General features: G+C 38.9%; 1 protein-coding gene across 5 annotated transcripts in view; it reads left to right on the top strand.

The window, feature by feature from the left end:
• The window catches only part of ITPR1 (inositol 1,4,5-trisphosphate receptor type 1), a 384,526-nt gene that overhangs the window by 151,043 nt on the left and 208,754 nt on the right, over nt 1-24,729 (top strand). For 3 of the 5 annotated variants that reach the window (XM_072598617.1, XM_072598614.1, XM_072598618.1), the window contains exons 5-12: nt 2,078-2,193; nt 9,221-9,307; nt 10,190-10,348; nt 12,910-13,008; nt 15,429-15,512; nt 15,609-15,755; nt 17,598-17,693; nt 19,171-19,215. In XM_072598617.1, coding sequence (XP_072454718.1) covers nt 2,078-2,193; nt 9,221-9,307; nt 10,190-10,348; nt 12,910-13,008; nt 15,429-15,512; nt 15,609-15,755; nt 17,598-17,693; nt 19,171-19,215 — 833 coding nt within the window. The remainder of the gene's footprint in view (nt 1-2,077; nt 2,194-9,220; nt 9,308-10,189; nt 10,349-12,909; nt 13,009-15,428; nt 15,513-15,608; nt 15,756-17,597; nt 17,694-19,170; nt 19,216-24,729) is intronic. The other 2 variants (XM_072598619.1, XM_072598616.1) reach the window with 1 other exon arrangement.

Raw genomic sequence — 24,729 nt, 5'->3', positions numbered from 1 at the left:
TGGAGGCAGTTGAGTTAAAGGATAGTACTAATGAGATGAAAACCACAGAGTTCCTTTCTACCTACTTGGATCAGTTAACTTTATAAAAAAAAAAAAAAGAAATAGATTTGTATTAATATCCTGTGTTTTTACATCTCCTAGATTTTCTGACCAAAGCCTTGACACTCTGGTTGTCTACCTGATTGGTATGTGCTCTTGGCACAAGGGGTATTAGGCCCAAAGGGCTGCAGAGATGAATGTAAAGTCTTTACTGCTGGAGGACAAAGAAAAGCATCTTATTGGCATCAGTATCAGGGCATCTGTGGCAAAGATGAGGCTGTGACTGATGGGTATGGCTACCAGTGCATCATCACTATTTATGAGGGACAGCTCCCTCATAGTTTACAAGGGCAGAGTCAGACTGGGATTTCAGGTCTCTTGGTTCACTTTCTTTGTTTTGATACATCTTATGGGCTGTCATTCATCTGCAGGACTGGTTAAAATGTCTGAATGAATGATCGCTTTCTTTGGTAGTAGCTTTCTTGATGGGTCTTGATTTCACTTTTCATAATATGAAAATATGGTCAGATAGAAATCTTTAGATAGCGTGGTGCTGATGGAATTAAAAAAACAGTTTAGATTCTTTTTTCTGAACTATTGAATATTAGAATTTTGCCAATATGCCACATATCATAAAAGCTCACTGGTTTCAGCTCACAGTGGGAGAGGTCAATCCTAATTATTAAAAATTCTGAATATTAAAATACTCTACCAGAAATGCCTGTGAAGCATCGTTATGTGTTGAATCATGGACATCTTGATCTGAGGCTCTCTGTGCGGCTCTAAACCACATAGAAGTCATTGATCTTCTTGGAACTCCAGATATCTCTCTAAGACTACAAATTATAGTTAGGACGCATTCCCTGGGAAGGAGAGTTTTTACACCAACAAAATCAAAGCTCTTTATGCAGGTCTATGGAGTATGAGACTTTTTTTTTTACTTTTAAAGATATACAGTAATTAGCCTAAAGGCTAACACTGTTCTCTTGAGCTATCTATAGGAGACTTGCTTAAAGAATAGATTTAAAAGAAGTTATAATTAAAAATCACTTTATATGCTCCATCTATTTGATATGAGGCAGATGGGTAGCATGGTATAGGCGATAATAAAAGCTGACATTCATGTAGCATTTTAAGGTTTGCCAAGTGCTTTCCAAATATATTCTTATTCGATCCTACCAACAGCCCCATAAGGTAGGTGCTGGTATTACCTCCCTTATACAGATGAGGAAACTGAGGCAGGCTAAGGTGAAGTCACTTGCCCAGAGTCATGGAACTAATAAGTCACTGAGGCTAGATTTTAATTTGGGTCTTCCTGACTCCAGGTCAGCACTTTCTACTGTGCCATTAATAACTCAGCAGCCGAAAGACCTGTATTTAAATCTTCTCTCTAATAAGTCAGTTAAGCTCTTGGAGCCTCAGTTTCCTCATATGTAAAATAGGGATGATAGCATATATCTCACAGGATTGTTATGAAGATCAGGTAAGTGAGTATATGTGAAACACTTTTCAAAACCTGAAAGCATTATATTAATACTAGCGATTCCTCGTATTATTGTTATTAATCATTTTGCTAAAGTGTGTCTTGAGCAAAAACTTTGTTTTTTTGTGTTTTTACCAGTCTCCTGCAATCATAGTTATACTGGTAATTTCCTTAGCAGATTTCTATTTTTTATACAATATGACCTTTAATTAGATGAGCCTTGTCTAAGTGATCTGAAACCCAAAGTGAGTGGATTCCAAAATAATTGAGCATTCCCTTCTTTGGATGTATAAAAGATCCTCTTTTCCAAGATTTTAAAGTTTTCAGAGACTTGACCAAAAAGCTCCTCAACTTGGTTTCTTTTAAACGTCATACTCCTTGACCTTTCTTTAAAATGGGATGTTTTATGAATGTCCAAGTACATGTGTAGTCTGTTGTGCAAAGTGAGGATGTTGTAAATATTTAGAAGTTGGAAGTGGTTAAAAAAATTTTGCAAATGGCATTTTTCCATCTTCTCCAAATTTTTCTCTTTTCTTGCTCCCCCTTTCCTTCTAGATTGCCTCTTTAAGCTGTGTCCTATGAATCGATACTCTGCACAGAAGCAGTTTTGGAAAGCCGCAAAGCCTGGTGCTAACAGTACAACAGATGCAGTCCTACTCAATAAATTGCATGTATGTATCGAAGACAAGGAACTGTAGTTTGTGATACCCTCATGTTTCCCCATCTGGTCTCGTTCATTTTGCATTTGATTGGTATTTGGTGATGGTAGGGTTGAATCTGTCCAAACCCTGCCTTGGGGCGCTCTTTTATTGTACATCATTTAATCAAATGGTGAAGGTTTTTTACCCTGTCTGCTCCCCACCCCTCAAAGGAAGGTGGTTAACAGGTTTCATAAGAGCTAGTACCTTCCTTCAGAGAAACTGTGGAATTGTCCTTTCTGATACAGCATGGGGCTTCAAACTTTGAGGGCACAGTACTTGTATTGATTGTCACTGGACTGAGAATCGGGAGACCTCCAGCTTCTAGCCCTGACTTGCTGTGTGACCCTGGGCAAGTTGCTTAAGTTGCTTAACTAATCTGAACCTGAGTTTCTCCATCTGTAAAATTGTGATGGTAATATTTGCCCCTCCCACCTCCCAGGAAGGCTCTTCTGAAGAAAGACACCGCTCTAAATCCAAGGTATTATACTATTATTGCCATTTGGGGCTTGGTGGTGATGCTCAGGATTATTGAATAGGCTCCGTTGTTTAGTGAAAGAGGTGACCCATCAAAATCAAGGACTCAGTCTCTGCAAGGATTAGTTACCCTTGCCATTTGTTCTCTATCCAGAGACTGCACTTTTAACCCTGGACAGCAGTCTCTCTAATGTGTGCTGTTGGTTCTAAATGGGGGGAGGAGGGAGGGAAGAGATCAGCCCAAATCCATCACCACAAATATAAACAGTTTAAAGCAGATGCCCAATTGGTTGGGCCAGTATCTGGTATGTAAACAATGTATTCAGCAGACCCAAATTCATTCTGTTGTCCTTTCCTTCTATGATGTAAAGTCCATATAGTCTTGTGAGCATTTCTCAATTCCCAAATATTTCTTTTACCTGCCAGGCCTCTACTGTATCCCAATCAATGTCAGGCTGCCATCTTTCAATCTCATTTAAAAAAAAAAAATCAAATGAAATATTTTCAGAACTCATGTTAACCTCAGTCCATAGAAAAAAATACCCATTCTCGTTTTTTCCTCTAAAATAGGACCAGATATGTGAACTTTCAGTCTCCCTAACTGTAGAAATAAATAGTTGACTTCTTGAGTATTTTAATTTTTGTGGTATCTTTTCCAGGACATTGAGATACATGGATGAATTTCAAATATCCAGTGAGACATCAGTAGATTAATTTCTCTTGTATGTTTTCGTGTCGCTGGTTCTTTTCAAATGTATTTCTTTCTTTTAGGCTATGAGTCTATAGCCCCCATGATAAAGTCTGGATTATTTTAAATTAACACCATATAAGGGATAGAAACTTGGGTCACCTCACTTCCTTTGCCTGCTTTCAAGAATCCACAGTGATTTAAGAAGGCTGACATCTAGTGGTCTTTAGTGTTTACAGAATCACTGAATTTCAAATTGGAAGAGACCCCAGGAGCCATCAAGCCAAATCCATACATGAAAGGTTTAGTCTAGGCTTTTTTTCCATGGCCTCTAACCATTCTCATATATCTCCTGGTTCCTTGATTCTTTTCCACCCTCCCCCACTGGCATTCATTTTAAAGGTCTTGACTGTTTCCTGACAATGATTTACCTGTTCCGTTGAAACAGGCTCTTACATTGTTTGGTTCTCAGAAATGACCAGTTCTTAAGAGGAGCCTTAAGCTTCGACAGAATAAGAGGAACCGAGATGGTGACAGGTCATTATTGTCTGTTCAGACTGAAGTCCTTCATTACCTGTTTCCAGAAGCCTAATATAATATCCCATGATGTATTTGGAGCTTGTTGACCTTAAAAAGAGGGGATGAGAGAGGGCATTTTCCTACTGTCCCAGTGACCTTTTTTGCAGTCATTTAATCAGGTCTTTGCAGTGTCAGCAGCAAAGCAAATAGCAGCCCAGGCAATGGTAAAGAAAGTTGATCTTGGTTTTTCTTAAGGAACTTGGTAATATTACTGATTAATAATCATAGTTATTACTATGAAACTTTGAATTGCTCTTCAGCTGGTCCTACAAGGGGAAGAGGAGCAGGTGGTATGCCCTCAGTTTAGAGATAAAGTTGTAACATTATGTTGGATAGAGAGGAAACTAGGAGATAGATCTGTAGACAGTATCATGTGCAAATTCAGCATTTGATTCAGCGCTTTTGAAGAAAGAAGCCCTAACTTTATTAGAAACAGTTTTGGTGATTCATTGGCAAATTTAAGTCCATTCATTAGGAAATCATTGTCTATTATCCTCACTTGCCTGTCTTGTTTTCTACACATAACTTCCCTTGTTTAACCTAAAACAACATGGTAATTGCTGTTGTCTAGAAGCCAATATCCGTTGTGAGTGGCTCTCTCAGTGCTGCGTTATGAATCTAAAGGAAAATGTTAGATATCGATAAATTTAATGAAGAATAAATACTAGGCTTTTTTTTCCCCTTCCCCCTCCATGAAGAAAAAGAAGATACCTAAGAAAATAATAATAAATTTAACCTCTGGGTTTAATGCTCCATTCTGGAAAGGCAGGTAGGCTCAATTGTGAGCCTTGTTGTACATATTATCTTCCTAATAAAGCTATAGGGGTGATTAATTTTGAGTTATCACTCCTTTTTGCTGGTTTTTAATTTAACTGTGATAGGTTAACTCATTTAGATGGAAATTCCAGCTTCATCTTTGGTATTTATTCCTAAGTCACTGATGTTCAATTAAAATCTTCAGTGATGAATACATTGCTTCCAAATTTGTGTTTAGGTGTGTTGGCCCCCATTTCTTGGCTGTCTGAACTACAATTCAGGGTTCCATATGCTAATATGCTAATATGTCAGAGAGCTATAAGTTGATCAGTGTGGGAAACTCCCTTGATTTATACAGAGCTGTGTGACTTTGGACAAGTCACTTCATTTCTCCAGGTCCTCACTTACCTTACCTGTAAAATGAGGCACTCTCATAAACCATGTCCATGAATGTTTCAAATTATAAAGCTTTGGTCTTGTACTTTGTGGTCTATGACCCTTATTTACACTTAGGTAGGCTGGTCCGCAGACAACAGATGTACTGCATTTTTGCGCAAGTCTTGCCAACTTGGCAGAACCTGCTGGAATGAGTGCTCTCCTGGAATAGCCTTCAAGAAACCAAGGTCACCTCCACATCACACAATGAGGCTTTGGAATAAGACTTTAATGGATACGAAAGAGAAATATAAAGCTTCTTGAGAAGTAGGAATTTTAAAACAACTTTTTGTGCTCTACTACGGTACTCTTCATAGAGTAGGAGCTTAATAATTGCTTATAGATAGATTGATTAAACAAAGAATAGTCTTTTAGTGTAATGATTTTGTAAGTGGAAAAAAATAATATTCCTGGGCAGTAAATGTGGTTCTTGTTTTACTTAACTCCATTGCCTTCTCAAGATACCATTTCTATTTTTGATTTGTTTGGTGACATCTTTCCAAAAGTTTCACTTAGAAAACCATTTTCAAAGCAAAATGAAACATTAACTGGAAGATCCAATAGCTCGATGGTTGGTGTAAACATTTCTTTCTAAATAATAAATGGAGAGCAAGGCTGTCATAAAGGATCAATATCCTCATTAGGTCTCCTGTGCCTAGAGATTCCAGTGGGCATAAAGGCTTAAAAAGATAAGAAGGGAAAGGAGAAGAGAGGGAAAAGAAATAGAGAAAAGGAGGGAGAGAAGATAGAACTGTGAGTGTGTAAGAGAGAGAGAGAGAGAGATAAATGAAGGGCTACCCATAATGGCTGTCACTGCTTTTCCTGTTCGCATCTTGTCTGTGGAGATTTACATCTTAATCCATTGAAATTTTCTCAGTTCAGATTCATCAGACAGTATATCTAAGCCAATATAAATAGAGAAACGTGAATGAAATTTTATCTTAAAGATCTGCTAGAGTGAGAATAAACTCTTTATTGTTTGCATCAGCGAAGGGACAATCTCATGTAGTTCTTATAGACTATCAGTTCACCATCTAGTTTATCTTTTCCCATCAGATTTAAGCTTTTAAATCTTGACTTAGAGGAGGTTTATATGTAGATGGAATAGTAAACTGCCTAAACAATGTGATTCATGAGCACCTGAAGATCTTCTGCCCTCACATAATTCCCCAGCTGGCTTTCTGTGATATCTGAAATGGTCCTTTGACTTGATGAAGAGGGCATAGCTAAAATGCTGCTATGTTACCTTGGAGAAATAATCTATGAATATCCAGTAACTCTTTCTTAGTTTACATTGATAGATGAACTGAAACCCTTCTTCATGTTCTCCATTCCTTCCAGTAGGTTAAATTAATCAGTTGGTCAGTAAACATTTATTAAATGTGTGCTAGGCACTCTGCTAGGGATATTAAAAAAAGGTAAAAGACAGTCCTCTGCCTTCAAGGTACTCATAGTCTAATGGGGAAACCATACACACACACACACACACACACACACACACACATGATAGGATAAATAGGAAATAATTAACAGAGTGAAGGAAGTAGAATTAAGAGGAGTCAGAAAAGGCTTCCTATAATAAATTGGATTTTAATCAAGGCTTAAAGGAAGCCAAATTGCAGCCCATTCATACCTTCTCATTCTAGGTAACTCTGACTTGTACCCTTACATGAAAAAGAAGTCTCCCAATGGGCTGAAGACTTTTCTTTTTGGACTTTAAATGGGTATCAGCTTTTCATGTGTTATTCACCTTAGCCTAGGTTTTCTTATTCCATGAGTCTTTGAGAAGTGGTCTACAGGGAGGCCAGACAGAGATATTTCAGTTAGAGAGTTTGGGGTTGAATCAAGACTACAGGAAAAGGAGCCATCTTCCATCCAGAATTAAAGGAAACCTTTGAGACCAGTCAAGAGATCACAGCTGTGGGGCTGGAAGAAATCTTGGAAGCCCCTTGAACCCATCTCTCTTACTTTACAGATGAGGAAACTGGTGGAGCAAGTGATCTATCAACCTCAAAGCTCTCTCAAAATGTTAGCTCTTGCCATTAAGTTAAGTGACTTGGCCCAAGGTCATAACCCTTGGAGATGGGATTTGAACCCAAGGTCTCTGACTGTGGAGACAGTGCTTTGTCCTTTGAGCCACCCTGACCAATTTGCTCGTTTTCCAGGAGAGGAAACTGAGGCCCAGAGAAATTGGGCCTTGCTTGAGTTCACACACATTGTAGTAACAGGAGGAAGAAAAGGAGGAGGGGCAGAGTAACTGGCATTAGCACTTTAAATTTATTTGAAGCACTTCCCATACATTATTGGTGGCTTTGAGGTAAGTAGTACAGCCATCGTTCCTTGCTCAGATGAGGAGACTGAAGTTAGTAAGTGATTTGCACAACTCATAAATACCTGAGGCAGGATTTGAACTATTATCTTTCTGGTTCAGCGATTTTCCTACTACATTATTACCTCCTCCTTTAAAATTTTACCAAGGCTGACTCTGATACTTTAAAGAGGTCAGTATGAAAATTTCTTTACCTGATATCAGGAGAAGCTTCCTGGCATTAGAAGACTGAGGGAGAAACGGGAGCCTTTTGGAGATCAAAATATTGTGGAAGTTAGACAGTCTGTGCATAACTAATATTGGATTGTAATTGGCAGTACCGCAAAAGATAATGTTGTAAAAATGGATTAAATGTTCAGTAAATGTCTAACTGAACATGGCTCTTTATAGTTAGGGAATACTTTATATACATTGTTTTCTCTAGCGTGCATTGTTGACCTTGGTCAGAGCAGTGAGAAATCATGTACAGGAAGTTAAGTACGGTCTATTTCTGGCCACCTTCTGAGAGTATTTGATGTAAGGGAAGACTGTGGGAGTCTTTGGAGAATATAGTGTGGGAAGCCCTGGCATACTTGTTGACCAGATTAGATGCTAGGTTTCTTCCCACATCCTCCTTTTCAGTACACACCTGTTCAGAACTGGGAGAAGGAGATGTGGTACACTTGAAGTATAGCAACTCACCTTTCAGAGTTGTGATAGATTTCCATGGAAAGACAGACGAATATGGAATCAGGAGAGACCTGAGTTCATGTCCAGCCTTTAACACTTTCAGGCAGTATGCACAGTAGCAAGTCACTTAATCTCTTAGAGCACATCCTGTTGCCCAGAGCCTAGAACAGGGGCGGGGAACTTGGAGCCTCAAGGCCACCTGTGGCCTTCTAGGTCCTTGGGTGCAGCCTTTTGACTGAGTCCAAGTTTTACAGAACAAATCCTTTTATTAAGAGGATTTGTTCTGAGAAGTTTGGACTCAGTCAAAGGGCTACACTTGAGGACCTAGAGGGCCACAGGTGACCTTGAGGCTATAGGTTCCCCATCCCTGGCTTAGAACATTGTAAGCACCAAATAATAAATGAATAAATATTGTGCAAATAAAATAGTGAGAAATGCCTACTTATGAAAACAGCCTTTCAAACAAGCCCAGAAGTCTCCAGACATCTTTGTTAGCCTGCCCAGCGTTGACTGACCTCTCCATGTTTACTAAGGCGGTCTTCTTTTCCCCTATGCTTCCTTCTGTCACACCCCTTGGAGAGATGCAAGAAAAGCTGATACTGTACTCTTGCATTAGCATAGATTTCAGTCAAACCTCTACCCTACCTCTAATAGGTTCAGTCAAACCTCTACCCTACCTCTAGTAGGTTCAGTCAAACCTCTACCCTACCTCTAGTAGGTTCAGTCAAACCTCTACCCTACCTCTAGTAGATTCAGTCAAATCTCTACCCTACCTCTAGTAGGTTCAGTCAAACCTCTGCCTCTAGTGCAGAGCCAAGGGAGGGGAAGGAGGGCAGGGGAAGGGGGCGGAAAGGTGGAGGAGAGCATGAGAAAGCCAAAGAACTGCAGAGTTCATTGCAGAGTTCATGGAATTTTCTGTGAGGTCCTCCACCTGATTTCACCCAGTTTCTGACTGTCCACATGCACCCATTCATTTTGCGTGCTTTGCTGTAAGTTATGAAAGGGCCATCACACTGGGCAACAGAAGAAAACTGCCCCTTCATTGGCAATCCCTTCTTTCTTTCTAGCATGCCGCAGATCTGGAGAAAAAGCAGAATGAGACAGAAAACAGGAAGCTATTGGGAACTGTCATCCAGTACGGCAACGTCATCCAGGTAGGTGGGGATGGCTGACTCCACACTTCTGCAGTTCCAAAGTGTGTTTGAACAAAGAATAACTCCTTGTGGTCAAGCCAGCCCAGCAAAGTTTAAAGAGATTTAAAGATCTGAGATTTCCATTCGAATGCCACATCTTGCCAAGTGAATCCTTTTTCTGGGGTGAAAGATGGAGGAAATTTGATAAGGAATAATGGTGGTGGTCAGGTAGTCATTACAGTTCAAGTTTCTTCTTCTTCCTACCCTTCACCCCCTGCTAAACTCAAGGCCTGGATAGGACTGTAGGATTTAGATTAATCATCACCTTATGTAAATAGAGAAAGCATTGTTGGAGAGATCCCACATTTCTGAGTTCACTCCTTGGCCTCTGATCTCCTTGCGTGCTTGCTTGTCTTTCTTGCCTCAGGCATGGACTAGAATGAATGAGAAAGAATAGCTATCTATCCTCTCTGACCTCTGTGAGAAGGCCAGTTTGCTTCCAAAACGGCCTTGAGTCTGTTTTCATATTCTTAAGGGGCTAACTATTAGTCTGGTAGCTCTTATTAGAAACTCTTAACACAGCAGATGCTGCAGAATGGAGTGCAGTGGGATTCTGTCCTTGGCCCTGCCTTCTGTAAGAGGAATCTCACCTCTCCTCTAAGGACTTTCTTTTCTGTGTCTCCTCATGGTCTGTCGAGTCAAAACTTCTCAGTTTTATTTCCATGAGAACTCTCTTTGGAATCACTCAATCAAACTCATTTTCAATTAAATATTAGACTAGGTTCAACTTCTTGAATAAGTATAGTAGGAGAAAAGGTGTTTTATATACAATTGCATAAGACTGAGCTATCCTAAGGAAAGAATGTCCCTCATGGATTTCCATCTTCTCTTTGTGGGTTTTAGCTCCTGCATTTGAAAAGTAACAAATACCTAACAGTGAATAAGAGGCTTCCAGCTCTCCTGGAGAAGAATGCAATGAGGGTGACTTTGGATGAGGCTGGGAATGAAGGCTCTTGGTTTTACATCCAGCCATTCTACAAGCTCCGGTCCATAGGAGACAGTGTAAGTACAGATCCCTGTTAGAAGATGCTTTATAATTCATGCTACACCTTCAGTTTATAGCTTCAGTTCTCCTCTCAGAGAACTGGAGATGTGGAAATAATCTTCACCCAGCACCTGGTAGATGCTGGTGCATGCAGCATTTGGGCGCTTAACAAGTATTTGTTGAATTATTGATATGAAGTTGCAGCTATATTCTTGTCCTGCACCAGGTTGAGCCATGCCTGGTGAGAAAACTTCCTCAGTCTATGCAAATCAGCAACTGTTTTATACTTAGCATCTTAGAGAATTGCCTGGGACACTGAGGGATTGTGTCTTGTCCTGGGCACGCAACCAGAAGGGGTCAGACCTGAACCTGGGTCTTTCTGACTCAGAGGCAAGTCCTCAAAGAGAATATCTTTGCCAGGCTGTGATGTCATAGGCCCAGACCTCAAAAATCATGTATGAGTTCCGTTCTAGCCAAGCTGATGCTCTTTAAACATTAATGACTAAATGTTTGCCTGGCCACTTAAACTAACAATGAAAAAAAATCACCATAGAACCCTCTCTTGACATTCAAAAAGGAGCCTTTGAAGATAAAAACAGGAGTTTCTTGGAATATGGAATTTCATAGCATCATAGATCTAGGGCTGGAAGGAACCTTAGAGGGCACAGTTCAGCCTCTTCATTTTACAGACAAGGAAACTAAGGCCCTGAGAGGTTAAGTGACTTGTCCTGGGTCACACCATCATTAAGTATCAGAGATAGAATTTCAACCCAGCTCTTCCTGACTCCAAGTTCACTATCCACTATACCACAAATTTAATTGTTCCTTGATAATGCCTTTGCTTTGATTTGAACTCTTCCTCCTAGGTGCTTCCCTCCCTTTAATCCATTCCCCCAAACTTATCAAAGACCTTTGGTTACTGTCTTGGTCACTGTCTTGGTCAGACTCCTAAAAATCTGGACAAAGAAGCATCTCTTTTAGAAAGAAAGTTTGTCGTTGTTCTTCTAGGAGAGGAGCAAAGCAAAAGCCTTTTCTTGGGAAACAGCCTCCATCCAGCCCCTTGAAATTCTATTGGGGACTTTGGGTAGAGTTATCCCAACTCAGCATTGTCAAGGGGAGAAGAGATATCTAAGTGGTCCCGGCTGCTCTTTGAGAAATATATGTACATATGAGTGTTGCTGAGAATAATGATCCAACTGGAAAATTTTGTCTTGCTTATCCACAATAGATTCACATTAATCTATCTTTGCCAGCAGTGAAAGCAATGAGAGGATTTCATAGGGGGACAGAGAAGGGACTTGAAGTATTTTGAAAACCATTTGAACGACTGGCATATGGTAAAGGAGTTGATCTTATTTTTGGCCCCAAAGGGCCAAAGTAAGAGCCATGACTGGAAGCTGGAGAGAGGAAAATGTAAGCTCAACATAGGGAAGTGCTTCCTAGCTCTGGCCAATTGGTGTAGGCTATCTATTTTAAAACTTTTAAAGCACTGACTATATTCTTTGCCTCTCTTCCTAACTGGGTAAATGATATGGCATCCCATGATTACCTCTATGTAAGAACTATCTTAAACTTGTCAGTTTAAGTGGCCAGGCAAGCATTTAGTCATTAACGTTTACTATCTTAAAAGATATTAGAGAGGCAGCAGAGATGCTACATTTGGAGTTAGGAGACCTGGGTTTGAATTCTAGCTCTGCTACCTACTAGCTGAGTGACCTTGGGCAGTTTACCTAACTTCTCTGGGGCACAAATACCCCAATGGTAAATGAAAGGAGCCAGACTTAGAAGGCCTCTAAGGTTCCTTTCAGCTTGAAATATATGGTTCTATGAGTTTTAACAACTTATGTTGGAATCTACTATTTCTTTAAAATCTTAGACCCATGCATACATTAAATGCTGGAACCCTCAGAATAGCCTTAGAACTTGGGAACTAAAAGAGACCCTGCTGGCCATCTTATCGAAGCCACACTTGAAGAAGGAATCCTGTGATGCATAGCGGTCATTTGGCCTCTGCTTGAAAACCTCTGGTGAAGGGGAACCCACGGCTTTCTAAAGCAACCTATTCTGTTTTAGTAGGCTAGGAAGTGTTTTCCTGTGTCCAGCTTAAATTTTCCTCTCTTTGGCTTCTAGTCATTGCTCTGACTTCTGCCTTTTGGGACCAAGAACAAAGCTAATTCCCTTTCCATATGCTGAGCCGTCAAATACTCAAGACAGCATGATTTCTTCTCCCTGTCCTTCTACCAAATCCTGTCTTCCCAAGGTTAAACAGGTCAAATTCCTTCAGCCAATCCTCACATTGCATGAATCTTAGAAATTAATAGAGAAAAGTGTGCCTACGCTGGGTCAAATATCTTTTGCTCCATTAAATACTCCCCTTTCCTCCTCAATGGAGGTTTGGGATAGGCAGGTTTTCAGTATGTTGACCTGTCCAGTGGCCATCTTGGACCTTGTACTGTGAACTCTACATAATGGAATGTTTGTTTGTGTTTGTACTCGGACCTCTTTACACCTGGGAGCGAAGAATCTATAACTTTCCCTCTCACCTCCATCCTTCTGAGGACATGTACTTTCTTTCTAGGTTGTCATTGGGGATAAGGTGGTTCTGAATCCCGTCAATGCTGGACAGCCACTTCATGCCAGCAGTCACCAGCTAGTGGACAACCCGGGCTGCAATGAGGTAGGAGAAATAAATGTAAAACACTGAACTGTGATCCTGCAACAGGTCCATAGACTTACTGTGGATCAGAGAATATTAGTGTTGGAAGGAACCTCAGACAGAGATCAAGTCTGTCCCTCTCATTGTGCAAAGGAGGAAATTGAAGCCCAGGAGATAAACACGTGGTAATAATTGTAATACCGTAGAATAATAATTGATAATGATAACAATGATAATAAGTACCTTTTATATAGCACTGTAAGGTTTAAAGTCCACTTTACAGTAGAGCTGGAGCTGGAACTGAGTCTAACATTCTCATTATAAAAATGGAGAAACTGAGGCACAGAGAGTCTTGTGCAACAGCTCCTCAGTGTCCGAGGCACTTGCGTGTGAGCTCAAGTCTTCCTGACTCCTAGTCTGCCTCTCTATCTTCTGTGTCTTTGAGCTTCACAACAGCTCTACCACGTAGGTGTTGGTTTTATTTGACAGACAAGAAAACTGAGCCTGAGAGAACTGTTCTTGTTGAAAGTCTCAAAGAGACTTAGATGGAAGAGAGTTGGCCTCTTAGTCGTCATGTTAATCGAGTTACAAAGGTGCCAAATTTAGCCCGTATTCTCTTAGAATAGAAGAAGTTTTGGGTCTTGGGCTTGTGCTGGAGGCAGCTTGGTGACTCAGTAGATAAAATGCTGGACCTGGGGTCAGGAAGACTTGAGTTCAAATTTGCCTGCAGACATTTGTACTGGCTGGGTGACCCTGGGCAAATCAGTTATCCTCTGTTTGCCTCAGTTTCCCAACTGTAAAATGATGATAACAATAGTACCTACCTCTCAGGGCTGTTGTGAGGAGCAAATGAGCTAATATTTCTTTTAAAAAAAGCTCTTCGCACAGTGCTGGTACATAATAGATACTGTCGAAATGCTTATTCCTTTCTTTTCTTTCTCCTCCTTTCCTTTCTGGCTCATGAGTAAGAGGTTTGGTAGAGTTGCTAGCAAGAGATAGCTTTTTTTGGTTCATAACTTTGTTTTTTAATTATATTTTTATTTATTTTAGTAAATATTTCCCAATTGTATTTTTTAATTTTTTTTAATTTTTATTTATTTCACTTTTAACATTCATTTTCACAGAATTTTTGGGCTCCAAATTTTCTCCCCCCTTGTCCCCTCCCCCCACCCCAAAACACCGAGCATTCTAATTGCCCCCATCTCCACTCCGCTCTCTTCATCATTCCTCTCTGCCCTTGTCTCCATCCTCTCCTCTGTCCTGTTGGGCCAAATAATTTTCTATACCCCTTTACCTGTATTTCTTATTTCCTAGCGGCAAGAACAGTACTTGACAGTTATTCCTAAAACTCTGAGTTGCAACTTCTTTTCCTCCCTCCCTCCCCTCCCCCTCCCTTTGGAAGGCAAGCAATTCAATATCGGCCAAATCTGTGTAGTTTTGCAAATGACTTCCATAAAAGTCGTGTTATATAAGACTAACTATATTTCCCTCCTTCCTATCCTGGTTCCAATTACTTCTATTCTCTCTTTTGATCCTGTCCCTCCCTGTGAGTGTTGACCTCAAATTGTACCCTCCTCCCCATGCCCTCCCTTCCATCGTCCCCCCCACCCTGTTTATCCCCTTATCCCCCACTTTCCTGTATTGTAAGATAGGTTTTCATACCAAAATGAGTGTGCATTTTATTCCTTCCTTTAGTGGATTGTGATGAGAGTAAACTTCCCAATTGTATTTTTTCAAAAAATAACCATTTATTTAAAAAAATTTTGAGTTCCAAATCCTTTCCTTCCTTCCCACCCCTCCCTCACCCCTGAGAATGCAAGCAATATCATATTGATTATACATGTGATTTCTGGCAAAATACAATTCCATATTAGCCATGTTGCAAAAAAATTCCACAAAAATGCAAGAAGAAGAAAATGAAAAAAATAGTCTTCAGTCTGCATTCAGAATTCACCAGTTCTCTCTCTGAAGAGGGTTAGCACTCTTCATCATGGATCCTTTGGATTGCCTTAGATCATGGTCTTGACCAGAGCAGCCAAGTCTTTCATAGTTGGGCATCTTTATAGTATTGCTTTTTCTCTCTAAGATGTTCTGCTCACTTCATGTTAATGAGAGATATTTAGAAGATCAAGTAACAGTTTCAAGATGAAGAGACTTTGTCCTGGGAGCCACAACTGAGTCAGTTCCATCAAGGAATTGTAGTACTAGGTCTCTCCTTGGAATGTTGTTCTCCTTCCCACAGAATGGCATTGCTCTAATTAGCAGTGTAGCCACACCTTGACTCTTCAGGTATTTGGGTAGTTGATGTCTTAGCAGAGTTCTTCCCCTGGCCTCAGTTTTATTTGCTGTGCCATGATGAGGATTTAATGAGCCTGAGAAAAGGTGGGTGGTGGTTGACCTACTTGACGGACCTTCTGTCAGCCTAATCATATGCTTTCCAGGTCAATTCTGTCAACTGCAACACCAGCTGGAAAATCGTCCTCTTCATGAAATGGAGCGACAACAAAGATGACATATTGAAAGGGGTAGGTTCAAACTGTCTGATGAGATTGGCTTATATTTTCATCATCTTGTGTCACCTGAGTGAGAGCTTCCTTCATCTCGTGCGTGTTCATCATTAGGGTGACGTGGTCAGATTGTTCCATGCAGAGCAGGAGAAGTTTCTGACCTGTGATGAGCACAGAAAGAAGCAACATGTCTTCTTGAGGACCACGGGGAGGCAATCAGCCACTTCTGCAACCAGCTCCAAAGCGCTGTGGGAGGTGGAGGTAAGCTGGAAGGAGTGGGAGGAGGGCAGAAGCAAACATGTGAATTTCTAAGAATAGTCTTCACTCTAAATCTCTGTATCCTCTCCTTAAAAAAAAGTTTTATTGATGTCATTTATTTTACATATCAATATTTTTTTGATATGTACACGTATGTCACCCCAATGAGGTAAGAAAGACAGTTAAAGAGTTAAGGAAAACCCATGGACACAGCAGATGTACCATTCTGCCCTTGTAAGCTCCCACTTCTCATGAGGGACTAGAGAGAGATGTGTTTCATCATCTGTTTTCTGTGACTAATGTAGTAGCAACATGTTGTATCCTCATAATAGAATAGAAGATCCTTGAAGGCAGAGATTATTTCTCTTTTACATATATGTATATGTATATGTATATGTATATATATATATCCCCAATATACAACATAGTGGTTGGCACATATTTGGTTGGTTGATTGTCTAAGGCGTTGCTGTTAATCTGAGTTGAGCTGCCATTTAGTATAGTTTTTCACTTGCATTATTACAGTCATTGTGTATGATACTTTTCCTGATTCTGATTCTGCATGTTCCCATATTTCTCTGTATTCCACATATTTGTTGCTTTTTATGATTAAACAGTGTTCCATCAGGTTCTTTCATGTGCCATAATTTGTTCATTTATTCACCCCTTGAATTAGTGCCTCTGTCTTCTGTTTTGCTTTGTCTCTGTCTCTCCATCCTTTTCCACTATTAACATTAGGAAAAATAACTAAATAGTAATAACAAATAGCATTTCTATAGCACTGGTTAGGTCTGCAATGCATTTTACAAATATCTCATTTGATATTCACAACAAGCTTGTAAGGAAAGTGCTGTCATTATCACCGTTTTACAAATGAGTGAATTGAGATGGTCAAAAATTAAATTATTTCCCTCAGCTAGTCAGTGTCTGAAGTAAGATTTGAACTCAAGTCTTTTTGATTCTAAGTTAATATATATTTGCCAATCTATGGAAATACTTCATATTTTCCATGATGAATTGAATCTAATGTAGGTGAAATTTTTCCATTTGCTACGTAAAAGAAAAAAGGAAGTTCAAGATCATATTTTCATTTGGGATGAATTTGGTTATAACCTATCAGAATACCCTCTTATGGTTACCATATTTAAGAAATCATATAGGTAAACTAACTCAAAGCAATTTTTTGGTGGTAGAAATGTATTATTTCTGAATTTGAATTATTGATTTGATTAGCTGTCATATATCAACCCAGTTTGCAGGAACTTTCACTCTTGCATCTGAAGAATGTTGCTTAAATTTTCTTCCTTGATTGGAAAATCTAGGGCCAATTTATTTTGCCTGAATGCTCCACAAAAATATCAGGCCTCTGAAATGATATCATGTCTTGTTACTTTGGGAAATTCAGAAAACTTTGTGTTTGTGTATTCTAAACTAAAGAGGTGAAAAGAACCCATCTTTGTTATATAGTAAATTGTCTAGATTCTTCAACCAACAGTAAACCATGTGTTTGTCAATTGATGTTTTGATACTCACACAGTTAGCCTGTAGATCTTCTTATGGGAGCAGATGAATTCCAAAAATCTATTTTTATCTCAAGAAATTCAAGTTAATCTGAATGTGAATAATTAAGGTTTTTATATTAATTTTATCCTGTTAATCAGTAAATTCACCTTGTACCCTGAAAAAACATTATTTACCTTTTCCTATAAGTTTGGAGCTACAAAAGACTTGTTGAAAGATGATTAAGATGATCTTACTAATCTCTTGTCCATTTAAATATGTCGAATTGTTTATGACTTTCTAAATGCATTACATTTTCTTTTAACATGGTATGTCTCTCGCTAGGTGGTACAACATGACCCATGCCGTGGTGGAGCAGGATACTGGAATAGTCTCTTTCGTTTCAAACATCTTGCTACTGGGCATTACTTAGCAGCAGAGGTAAGGTGCAACCAGGGTCTTGGTTTATCTCTCCTTGTTTTATCACCTCCTTTTCATCATACAGCCATTAAGGCAATTCAGTATCATTCCATGCTATCTTATTTTGTGAATTAACAACTCACGTTTCCTCCTTAACCTTTTCCTATGACTGCTTATTAATACCTCTACAGAAGACATAGCAACAAAGGTAGTAAAATGCTTTCATTTTGTTTAGTTGTTGGTACCTTGATTAAGATTTGATGAAAAAGAAGTTTAGAAACTAACCTTCAGATGATATTTTATGACTATCAATGAATTTCTTTTATCTATCTTGTCAAATTCAACCATATTCCACACTCTAGTTTGGGAGTAGTTATGAGTTTACTTATAGACAGATACATGATATGAATATGCAAGAAATGTGAAGGAATAGAAAATTTGTAAATATATATTAGGGTGTGAGAGCAAGTATAATTTTGATAAAGTTTTCTGCAAGAAGAAAACCTTTGAAAGTGCCTTCTAAATTTTTTTAGCTTCCAGTAAAGAAACCTGGTCATTTGGTGCATTGTGAGTACAGAGATGGGGCCAATCTCTTTTATTAAAGCAAAAGTCAAATTTAAGGAAAATAATTGCCTCTCAAATGGCATTTTAAAGGCAAAGAGTTTTAAAGGCAAGACTTAATAGTGAAGGACAGAAGGAATTTGCTTTTTAATTTATACATTAAATTAAGGAGACTTCCTGCAGTGTGGCAGATGTTGAGATTTATTCATAGTCATATTCTGACATAGAAGTATGTCAGAAGACTTCTGTTGTCTTGTGCATTGGTGTTATTTATCATGGATCTTCAAGGTTATTGATAAGTGGGTGAATCAGCATTCTGCTTCTACTCACCTGAAGAATGTGGAGCTTAAACGTTCCAAGCTCTTTAGGAGAACTGATCCTTGAGTGATTTATTCTATGACTCTTTTTCTCTTTAAACAAATATTTAAGAGTTGAGGATAAAAAGCCTACTTTGAAATTTCAAATATGACTCTAAGGAATTTCTAACTGGCTGTGTAGAATTTTGATTACAATGGTTTGCCAAGATAAGTGTTAGTTATCTTACCTCTTTTCTATCACGATAAAGATAGCTCTTGCTGGAAGGTATTATATCTTAAATTCTAGTAAAAAGGATTTCTTAGCATTCCTTTCTGTAGACTTGATTTGATTTCTACCAGACTTTGATCTGAGCCAGACTATCACTGTGATAGTCGTTCAATCCCATTCCCTCTGTCCAGACTTGAGAGCCAAGTACTTGGCAAGAGGTCAATTGTAATGTGTGTGTTGTGCTCGTGTACTTGTGTGTGTTGTAGTTGTGGCATGCTGGTTTTGTAGAAGGGAAGAAAGAGGTTCCCCTTTTTTTAACATTGTTTGCAGGCCTTCAAGCCTTGTAAAAGTGGGACCATAAACCTGAGAAAGCAATGGATTTTTAAACTTCCTAATGATTCTTTTTCATCAGGTAGACCCTGACTATGAGGAAGAGTGCCTGGAGTTTCAATCCTCAGTAAGTATGGGCAAGAGCCACTTCTTGTCTTCATCTAGGAGGGCATGACCATAGGCTCTGGAACTGAATTAGGTTTTCTGTATCTGCAGGCTGTGAGTCCAGAAAATGGACAATCTGGATTTGAATGAAAGAGAAAGTTTGGATCTGTTGTCTGTCCCCGGGTAGCTTTAGTATACTCCAAAAAGCCAACTCATATAGGATGTTATTGCTCATGATTTTCTTTCAGTCTTGCTAATCAAGGTATCTTGTTACCTCTCCTCGAAAAGAAAAGTCATTAGTTCTTTTGGAAGAGACTGGTCACATATTTCATAGCTTGAATCTAATGTCCTCATTATATAGATAAGGAAATGGAGACTGAGTGATTATATGGCAAGGTACCTACCACTGGTTCTGATTGCAGTTTTCATGGAAAGAACACAATGTATTGTAATTAGCGTTCTTTTGCCTGTAAAGTTGTTGTATTAGACATAGCATGCCCATTTGCATCCTACTCTGTTCTTTGTTGCCAGGTAATGGATAACTATCCTTGTTCTTTGTTTTGGTTTTGTCATATTGTTGCAAACTGATGACATGTCTCTAGTATAGAATATATTTCCAGTTGATGGTGGTGTTTAGGTACAATTACTTCAAATAGCCATTAAGTATTGTTTGCTAAAGAGGTATTGAAAAGGGACATTGGAAAGTATTAAGTGATAAGGAATGTAAAGTCTTTCTCTTGGAAGGGGTCTGTGAAAGTTGGATTTTGCTCCTCATAACTTTGAGGGAGAGAAAAACGTTACTTGGACAAGTTGTGCCCACATTATAGTCTAATAGCATGGGAAATGGTGATGAACATTTTTTAGGGTTTCTTAGAAAACAGCAATAACTTCTCTTTCTGTAGCACTTTATGGATGCTTTCCTACTTCTTGGAATCATGGAATTTAAGGAATCTAAGAATCATCTAGCTCAACTCTTAAAGGAAAGGAATTCTCACAGTGATATTCCAACTATACCATACTTTACTGAATCAGTGAACTCAATGATACAGATGCTCCCTTTGTCAATGGAGTTTGAAACCCACCCATGCCTTCTCTTATCATCTTGTGGTATCCTTTTCATGTGCTCTCATTGGTCCTACAAGGAAGATCTAATATGCTGAAGGTTTTCCTCTACATCTTATTCTGTGAAAAAGATAGTTATGGCAATATTAGGGATACCCATCTGTCATTCCTCACTCTCCATGTGACTGACTCACCAACTTCTCCAGTCATCATTTCCTCTTTGATATCTTTTATGCTGCTTCTCGTGCAAGGGTTATAATTGCAAATATGTTTGCTGACTTTTGCATGCACCTGCCATCATGCCTTGGGTCACCTATAACACTGATTATTTGGAGAGCAAATATTGCATAATTTATAACCATGCAGCATTATTGGTGGAACATTTGTGTTAAAAAGATCGGTTGGGAGACAAGTTCAGGATCATTAAAAGCATTACCCAGTTTCCCAGATACAGTTCAGCTCATTCTAATGTATCCCATCTTACTGTCTATCATTGTCCACCCGTTGTACCTCTCTCAGGCAGATGAACTGATCTATAATGATTTCACGTCCTGATCATTTCGCTACATGTCAGCATTTGGACAAAAAGGCATTTTTTTAATCCACTTTGTTTTTCATGAGTGGATAGCGAAACTCTTCTGGGTAACCGTAGATCTCATTAAAGAGAATTCAGTTTATTTATTTTTGTCTAGGTCTGATGCCTTTCATTTCCTGGACATCTGCTAGGCACTCGCTTTGCTGTCTTGATTAGGAACCCTGGAAGACGTCTCCTTTTGATCACTGTAGCTGACTCTGGGTCCCTACTGTTCTGATTGGTTTGCGTCCCCTTCTGTATCTAGATCTGGCTACACCTGTGCTTCATTTCCCTTCCATCTGCTTGAGAAATGCCTTAACATTTAACCATAAATCATGCCCTGGAGAACTTAACTCTCTCCTCCCCCTCCCTAACTTCCACTCTGGGGCACTGCTGTCTTGACTGACTCCGGTTACCTACTGCATCAGAGTATTGCTCCGACCAGATTTCCCTAACTTTCGAACCATTTTCTCACCAGCCACATGATAATCAGGGTCAATATCTCTATCTTTTTTCCATTTCTTATTTTTTTCAACATTGATGATCGGTTTGAATAAGTCAGTTTAAAGCTGTTGTAATTGTTCACAATATCTTTTTATAAAGATTCTGATGAACTTAACTACAAACAGCAGATTCTACTGTGATTTTCATATCATTGATCAGTTGTTTATTGCCTATGAAAACTGAGTCAGTTTTTTTTTATTCCTTCTGGTGTTTGGCATATCCAGTGCTTATCATCCCTGTTTTGGAAGGAGATGTTGAATATAAAGAGGCATGAAGATTTTGAACAGTTCACAAGCATTTAGACTCTTGAGTTCTCAAACATAAGTCATGTTTTCCAACACACTTTTCACCATCCTGTACTGTGCCCATCTTTACACTAAAGTCACTGATCATCAAGATATATGTTTATTTGAAATGAAAGATACTGCCAAGTTCTTCATAAAATGTTTTCCATAGAATGTACCTCTGCCTCTTCAATCACTTTCACAGAGTTGGTACATATACTTCAGTTATCTTTATAGTGTTTTTTTTCTTTGCTTATGCTTATCTTGAATACTGGTAAGATGGTATGACAGTATGCCATGAAATGATGTTTCTTGTTGATTTTGTATTTACTGTATAATAAAGTGCCAGTTTGCCTCATTTGCTTCTCTAAAGTACCTATAAGTCATCCTTCTATTAGAGGAATCTCCCTTTTATCTTACTTAATTTATTGTGAGAATATGGACATTGATGTAGTTCATTTTTTCCAGTAGTATGGAAGTCCATTTGTCACTGGACAAAATTTTTCACATTTAATATGCTTATGATTAAGTTAAAGTTTATAGGTGGGTTAAAAGTTATTTCATTCTTAACATCTGTATCCTCCCTTTTTGCAGCTCTACCACCATCACTGCCATAGTATAAGGAGTTTCACAGGACTGGGAGCCATTTTTCGAATTTTTCCACATTTAAATGACCTTGTTGTTGACCAAGAATTTATCACCTCATTGCCATTGTACTGATTATGGAATCTTGGTTCTTAGTGTGACTGAACCTTGGAGAGCAGATTCCATCTGTCACTAGGATCGTATTCAGAATCTTCCCAGCATGACAGGACCTACCTAGAATATGCTTTACTGGTATTGCCTTTCACACTAGGATGAAGCACCAAACTAGGACATAGTAGAGGGCTTGACAGTAGCAAATAATTTTATATGTGTTATTCAGCAGCAGTTTGGAAATAGTAATATTTGAATATCTGCAGTAATGGTAAAGAATGTTGATATAGACAACCCAAAAATTGTTTGATGTTTAGAAAGCATTTTATGATGGCAGCAAATTTGACTTCCCATGTATGTCTTGATAGGATTGGCAATTCTCAGCCCTTGAAGGTACTTTAGATGCCACTCAGTTTCCCTTCCTTCCCATTGTAGAAACCCCTTTAGCCATTATTCATCCTTGATCTGCACATTTTCAGAGAGTAAAGAGCTCACTACTCTGTGTGATACTATATCCTGCTGTTAGAATGCTCTCCTTTAGGTTGAACTAAATTCTGTACCTTTAACCTCCCAGGCATTAGTACCAATTCTTCCCTGTGTAGCTATACATATGATTTATTGCTTCCTGCATATGACAACCCTTCAAATACATATGACAACAATTATTATGTATCCCCTACGTTTTTTCTTATTCTGCTTTGGATAGCTCTAGTAATTTCAGCCATTATTTCTGTGGTGTGATTTGTAAACCTCTCACCATCCCAGTTGCCTTCCTTGGCATGTTCTTTAGTTTGTCATTGCCTTTCCTGAATATTGATTCCTAGAGCTACAAATACCATTCTTGACGTAGTATGATCAGGACAGCACATAGTAGGGCTATCCACTCTCTTGATCTGAGCATTATATTTCCATTACCTTTTAAAAAAACAAAAAGCTGTAACACTGTTTATTCATTAAGCTTGTAGTTAACTAAAATCCCTTGATTTTCTTTCTTTGCTGATGATTTCTAACCTGTCAATTGTAGAACCCTAAGGTGAGTTAAGTAGAGGACAAGTTATTGGTTCAAAGGTCCATGAGTCAGTATGTACACTAAGCATTACTAATGTGATCTTTAGGTCCCACAGAATATGCAACGTGACTCAGTCTAATAAGTAAGCAGACATATTTTATGCAGACTAAATAAATTCTCACACACACACACACACGCATACATTCTTTTCCAAATATATGTAGATGATATGATGCAGATTCCTGGTGATCACCTTTTCCCTATCTAAGTGATTGGCAACTATGTTTACTGATTTATTTTTAGAATTTTTCTGGAATCAGTATCAGGTTTACTGGTCTTTCCTTTAAAATATACTTAATTTTTCTTTTTGAAAATCTTGACATTTGCCCATTCACTATGATTTTATAAAATATTACTAACTGGTTTCATGATCACATGTGCAGATTGTTTTAGTTTTAGCCAGAGATATAATTATGGGGGTAACTTATCTGAGGAAGAAAAATCTACCTTGAGTTATTGAGAATTAACTTCTCCTTGGCAGGGCTAGAATGAGGGCACAGTGTCCATGACAATGGTGTAGGACACACAGTTTCGTTACTCTGGATATTACTCAAAACTGTGGTTCTGATGTGATAAAGATACCATGAGGGCTTTGAGAGAGCTGTAACTCACTGCCACTACCATGAGGCACCTAGCTCTTCCTGCCTCAGGAAGTTACCTTCATTGATAGTATACTTTAACTGTAGCCCACTTTTCTGGTAGATTGGGTGCCATTAGTGGAAGAGTAGAAAAGTTGGAAAATGATAGGTTTAAGAGTATTTCTTTCTCTTCTACTTTTGCTCATAACTTTTCCCCCTCTACGTTTCTTATTGAATGCATTGTGTTTCCCTCAGTGGTTGATGCTGTCTACTTAGTAGTGCCTTTCAGGCCTCCATTTAAAAAGAAGAAATGGAAAAATGTTCAGGTTTTAGACTTGGTCCTCTGGATTTATACTATTTGCCCACTAGATGGCAAAAGTAGCCTGCACTTTGAATGGCTATGATTTGGTTAGCCTTACCTTGGACTGAGATGTCAGGAAGTAAGGAGCTTCTGGGCAGATCTGGCCAAAGCTGCCTTTTTGTAGCCTTGGGTTCTCTTTGACCTTCTCATGTTTCTCTGAAGTTTTAGTCACCAGGTCACAGCTTGGTCATAGTCTTCTGTTTAGTGGCCATTGCTGTTTAGATCTGAAAGGGTATGTGGAATTCTTTGCAAGTTTTGTGAGGTATAGCAGACTCCATCCGGTCAGAATCAGTTCTGCCTGACTGCAATTTTCATGCTGTGTTGTGGGCCCAGATTGTGTATAGTTACCAAACATGGGCCGACCGAGGTTCAGTTCAGTGGGCCGCTAAAAGGTATGAAGGAGAAAAC

The sequence above is a fragment of the Notamacropus eugenii genome, chromosome 3 (genome assembly GCF_028372415.1).
Source record: "Notamacropus eugenii isolate mMacEug1 chromosome 3, mMacEug1.pri_v2, whole genome shotgun sequence".
NCBI lineage: Eukaryota > Metazoa > Chordata > Mammalia > Diprotodontia > Macropodidae > Notamacropus > Notamacropus eugenii.
The sequence above is the reverse complement of the archived record's forward strand: the minus strand, read 5'-3'. Positions and strand labels throughout refer to the sequence as shown.